Below are 5447 nucleotides of genomic sequence, written 5' to 3'. Positions count from 1 at the left end.
AAGTGTTTTCATTATATATATAATATATATAAAAAAATCAAATAAATATGAAAACATTTGTTCCATTTCCCATTTATCTCTCACTCTGCAATATTAAAGGAAAAAAAAACAACAAAAAAAGAAAGAAACAAAAGACCCCCAACCCCTCCCCAAACCCCAAATAGTACGTCTGATGGGAAAATAACCATGCGTTCCTCTTCCTGAAGAACTAGAAAGCAAAGCAACCCAACTGCAAGGCAATGGAGGCATTCACTTCCAGTTCACAGTATTGCAGTTAGAAGTATAGTGAGGTCTAGGTAAGTGATGGAGCAGGAGCTGCCCGGAGCAGGGAAGGAGGAGGTGTTCACATGACAATACAGCATTGACAGCGCTTTTTCTTTTGTGTACCTGGGGCAGCTTCCAAGGGCAGGCTCTCTTCCTTCCCCTCGGGAGAGGAGGGCTCTGTTGTGTCTGACAGGGGCCTGCCAGAGACCAGCTCAGCAGCGTTCCCATCCATAGTGGAGACATCTGTCACTGTCTTCTCCCGCAATGACTTCTCGTCATCTTCGTCAATCAGGACGAGCTCTGCCTTGATGGTCTCGTCATAGCCCAGCACTTTCTTTGTCTCCTCTTCGTCATCGATGTTCTGGTAGCCCATAAATATCATTGTCACTGGCTGATCTGCGCTGACCTCTGGGGCTTCGCCACTGAAGGGTTTGTCTTGGGGCTGAGGGTTCACAGCATGCCCTTTGCTGGGTTTGTGTACCATTTCCAGCTTTGCCTCCTTGAAGAGCATTTGCTCCTTCATATGGCTAAGGTTTCCATCAGCTACTGCATTTCTGTCTGACACAGTCATTGTTTCATACCCTCCTTTTACACTTGATTGTCCAGCTTTTTGCATAAGTTCATCTACGTCCTTTGAGCTTAATTTATGTACGCCATTTTCTACCACTGTGCCACCAGAGTGAACCTCATAGACTACCTTGGTACCATCATCATAGACTTTGAATCCTCTTTGATGGGCCTCATCTGGGCCAACAGGTGAAGCAGAGACAATCTTGGTCTCTCCTGTCTGTTTGTCTTTCTCCACATTAATTTCCATGGTGTATAAAGCTTGAATGAAAACAAGAGAGGAAGTGCATGTTACAACAAAAAAAGCCAGTGAATGGTTAATTGCCAAACAGACAAAGAAAACTACGGTGCCCCTTTTCCTACCTCCTGCTTCTAAAGGGCCAAGTGTTCTACATTACAGGTGAGATGCAACGCTGTGGACAGAGATAGTTATTAGACTACAGCTTTTTGTGCAGGTGGAGGATAGGCATACCTGCGGCAAATGGGACCTAGTCTTCCAGCTCAAGCCGCGTGGAGCTGTCTCTGATCAATTAGGACCACCAAGAGCACTTGGGTTAGGTGTAATTTAGACAAAGGGAGGTGACAGCATGCAGAGTGCCCTCAACCTTTCCATTCTGAACTTGCCTCAAAGTTCACAGAGAAACTCATCTCCAGAAACCTCTCTACTCTTTTCCTTCTCCGCCATCAAACTGCCAGTCAGCTGACAACAAGTTTTGTTTGCTGCAAGTAACACCCAGACTGTTTTATTATCAATGCTTGTTCTTGCTTAACTCTTCCATCTGTAGCATTCAAAACATCTTAGAGAGGTGAAGAAATATTGTTTACCCCTGTTCTGCAGGTGGGAAAACAAAATCACACAGGAATGGGATAATTTCTCCCAAAGATGGGTGGCATGGCAGGTCTCAGTGTCTACACCAAGGCATCGACAGTGGCCTCTGCTTGCAGGTTAAGAGAATGTACAAAATGGCCAAGAAGTGCTCCCTCGTTTATTTGAATTAGGCCCTAAGCATCATTGCCAAAGTTGAAGAAAAAAGTAAAAATGAACTGATTTTTAAAGTGTCATGAAACAACAGACAAAAACATGCATGTGAGGGATGCTGCTTTAGAACACCAAAGAAGCTTTTCTAGCAGTTAAGAAGGACGCAGTAACAAGATGAAAGTTGTAGAGACCACACAGTAGGAATAGACAGGCAGTCTACACCACTCTGAGATATGATGACGTCTCATTAGACAGCTTTTCAGAGAAAAATGTGCAAAGGTCTCACAGATTTTCCAGAAGTGGTCATCTGTTTAAGCATTCCTTGTACGCAGATGAAGACATTTTGGCTCCTGGACAGACATCCACAGACACTTAATTATAAATCACCACATGCAGTGACAAGTGTTTGTGAAACTTACAGTGACCATTTCCATCAACGAACCTGTATGGTATAATTGTGATTAGTCTTACCTGAGTACACCACAAACTGACATGTTGGCTTTTTTTCCTGACTTATTCTCAAGTGAGTACAGAATATCCTTACCCCAAGAACCAATGTAGCTTGGTATGCTTGTATTTAAAAAATAATGAATATAAAATATTACTCTTGTTTGAATATATTCCCTCAGTCTTATTATTCACACACAGTAGATTTTTTTTTTCTGTATTCTTAAAGCGAAGTATTTAATCAGCAATAGCAAGTTTATCATGATGTGCATCATGACCTCCCCCTATAGCTTTAGAGAGAAAATCCATGTATTGCTGAGTGGGTGCATGCTGGCCCCATGAGGTGGTCTCCTCTGGCCCCTGGGAGTGCAGTCTGGTAGGCAGCCCAGCCAAACGGGGGATGTGGCCATCTACGTGCTGTGTGAATCTGCTTAGACCTCGGTCTGACCTGGCAGGGCTGGTTAGGTCAAGTGCAACACCACACAAACATCTCCACGGAGCTGGAGGACCAAGGTGCCAGTGGGCGAAGGAACATTGCTACCTTTGGGACTGAAGTGTTGCTGAAGGCTGGAGTGCACCGCAGAAGCCAGGGATCTTGCCTTGGCCATTGCAAGCTAGGGGGATATCCCTAAGGACTATGTTTTACCAGGACTAGCTGTGTCCATGGCTGTCATGACCCTGACCACACGATGCCCATATTGACAACAAAGTAGGGGTATCATTTTTCTGATCCTACTATCCGTGCTGGAGTTTTCATGCCTGGCCATCCCACAGCAGCCCAAGCAGCCAGGAGGAAGCTGCGGGGGTGAAAGCTGGGCTCTGCTCCGAGGCGTGCACAGGCTTTAATTACAGTGTAACATGATGCAGTGCTTCATGACAATATGATCCCAACGTGGAGATGAAAGGATCTGGCTTCTGCCTGTAACATGGATGCAGAAGCTGTTCTTAAAAAAAACCCACCTTAATAGACTTTGAACTTGTTTTAAGATGGATGCTTACAGTCTACCTTTGAGCACACTGGTGCCTTTTCTTTAACCTATTGCCCCCACATGATACTCTTAGCAAGGACTACATGAACAAGGCTCCTGGGTCATTTAAAGAATGAAAGAAATTATTGTTTTCTTGGTGTTGACAAAATGGCACAAAACACACATGGAAAAGCTTGCTTTTGAGACAGATCTGAGTAAGCACTGGTGGTAGGGAAGCTTTTGGAATGGCTTACAGCAAGACTTCTGAACAAAATGACATATCCCATATCTGTGCACAGTGTCTTAGCTGCAGACATTGTTTTGCTATGCTTGTTAACTCATTCTTCTAGTAAGCCACCCTTCATTCCCACTCCTTGGGACACCTCTTAAGTAGCCACCAGCAATTTGGTCTTGAGATAGAGAATACATTGTTTAGAAAAGAAGGATCTTGAAAATAAGAAAAACATTTAGCTTTTAACACACATTGTTACATTTAAGACACACATTCTATCTGAAAAATAAGTGTTACAAAATTCTCTGTATGACTCCAAGCACAAAACGTGCCATAATTCTCCCCACCTTTTCCCCAAGAAGAAAGAATGACATACAAATAAGTATAAAATGACATAAACATTTGAAACACGTACGAGCTCTTGTGAGTGCCTGTCTGTCTCATTCACCTTAATGGGAGTTGCATGAGTACAGCAGAGGAGACAAAACCTTGGCCTACATACCATGTATTTATATCAGTAGAGATGGAAAGACCTGAACGTTTCCATGTAAAAAAACTGGAGACATTTCCCATGCTACTTGTATGTAGTCCAACTACATTGTTTTGAGAGTACTCATTGCTGCTCAAAAAGCCTTGACTTATTTACAAAACACAAATCAAGTGTCATTTCCTGGCATTTAAATGATATCGGGACACCAGACCCATTAAGGTAATGTAACAAAAAAAGTTCATGGCTATTGGACTGGTATTATAATACTTTGTTCCTTGAGACTTACCAGCTACTCTGCTTGCTCCGTCCCACCCAGGAAATGTCTCTGCAGTTCGTGAATAGAGGGTTGGGAGTTCAGGGATCTGGGAGTAAATGTAATTTACTGCATCTGGTGTCAGAGAACAGGAAACAGTTAGATTTGTGTTACGAGCCCCAGTGGCTTCATTGCTTAGACAGCAGAGTGTTGTCAGCCCTGACAGTCACTGGAGCTTTGTACCAGATAATTGGATCAAAGCAAACAAACTGCAAAGTCACTGTCGTGTGATTGCTGTTCAATAGACTAGCTGAGGCAGGAGTGAATGGGTCTAGATGACTCAAACCTTATGTCAGTTGAACACATAAAATTATTTGTCACGAGGTTCTGGGTTTATCAAGTCCGTGACTTTTAAAACGGGAGGGAGAAACAGGAAGGTAAGGAACAAACCTAATGTGACATCCAGAATACATGATATTTCAAATAGAGCTATAAAAGCCTAAAAATGCTAGTGTTGACTGAATGGCATGAAAGGCCGGCTCTTTTGCACTGGTTGTGTCAGGTACTATTGAATTGGCTTTTGGCTTTTTGTTCTTAAAGATGAAATTTAGCTAACAATGAAGTCATGTATAGATACTGATAGGGTGTCCGTTGTGGCCGTCAGTAGGTATTAAGCACCTGCCAGTGCTGCAGTGCCATCATTCATTAACAAACTCTGAACTAGTAGAAAGCTATCTTAAAGGACTGACCTGTTTTACATTTGAGCTTACGGTTGTTTAGCATAAGCTAAATATGTTCTTTAGAAGAGACCTTAAAGAAATTTACAAATAGTTTCTGGGATATGTTTTGTGTCTGATAGCGTATATCATTCTGCTAGGATTCAGTGGCTGAGGTAAAAGTAGAGCTCAGAGGAGAGATGTACAAATAACTGACTTACAGTTCAGGCACCAAACCAAATGAAAAAAAAAAAAAAATCACATTCTTTCCTATCAACTGGAAATGTTTTCAGTTTTGTATGGAAACGGTTAAACTTCTGTTCAAATATAAGACCCTATCTGGTGTGAAACAAAGTATTCTTTTCCTCTAAGGGTACTTTGTGGCTACAGTGTCTATTTAAGTTGTCAAGCACTCCATATGGCCTGGTCCATGTGTCAGGGTAGGAGGCAGAATCTGCCTGCCTTGGTGCCTCTTGCTGTAAGCAGGTGAGATAGGAAGACCAACATAGACCAGAAAAGTGAACTGATGAA

At 42.6% G+C, this 5447-nt stretch overlaps 1 protein-coding gene across 1 annotated transcript; it reads right to left on the bottom strand.

The window, feature by feature from the left end:
- Positions 1-343: 343 nt before the first annotated feature.
- Positions 344-4394, bottom strand: PALM2 (paralemmin 2; the record flags this gene model as incomplete). Its single annotated transcript, XM_009695348.1, has 2 exons — positions 344-1092; positions 4234-4394. Coding segments are annotated over 2 exons (910 nt in total), but the record flags the coding sequence as incomplete, so codon positions are not given.
- Between the last annotated feature and the right edge of the window lie 1053 nt (positions 4395-5447).

This window comes from Cariama cristata, unplaced genomic scaffold (assembly GCF_000690535.1).
Source record: "Cariama cristata isolate BGI_N322 unplaced genomic scaffold, ASM69053v1 Scaffold43170, whole genome shotgun sequence".
NCBI lineage: Eukaryota > Metazoa > Chordata > Aves > Cariamiformes > Cariamidae > Cariama > Cariama cristata.
This window is presented reverse-complemented; position numbering and strand designations above follow the sequence as displayed.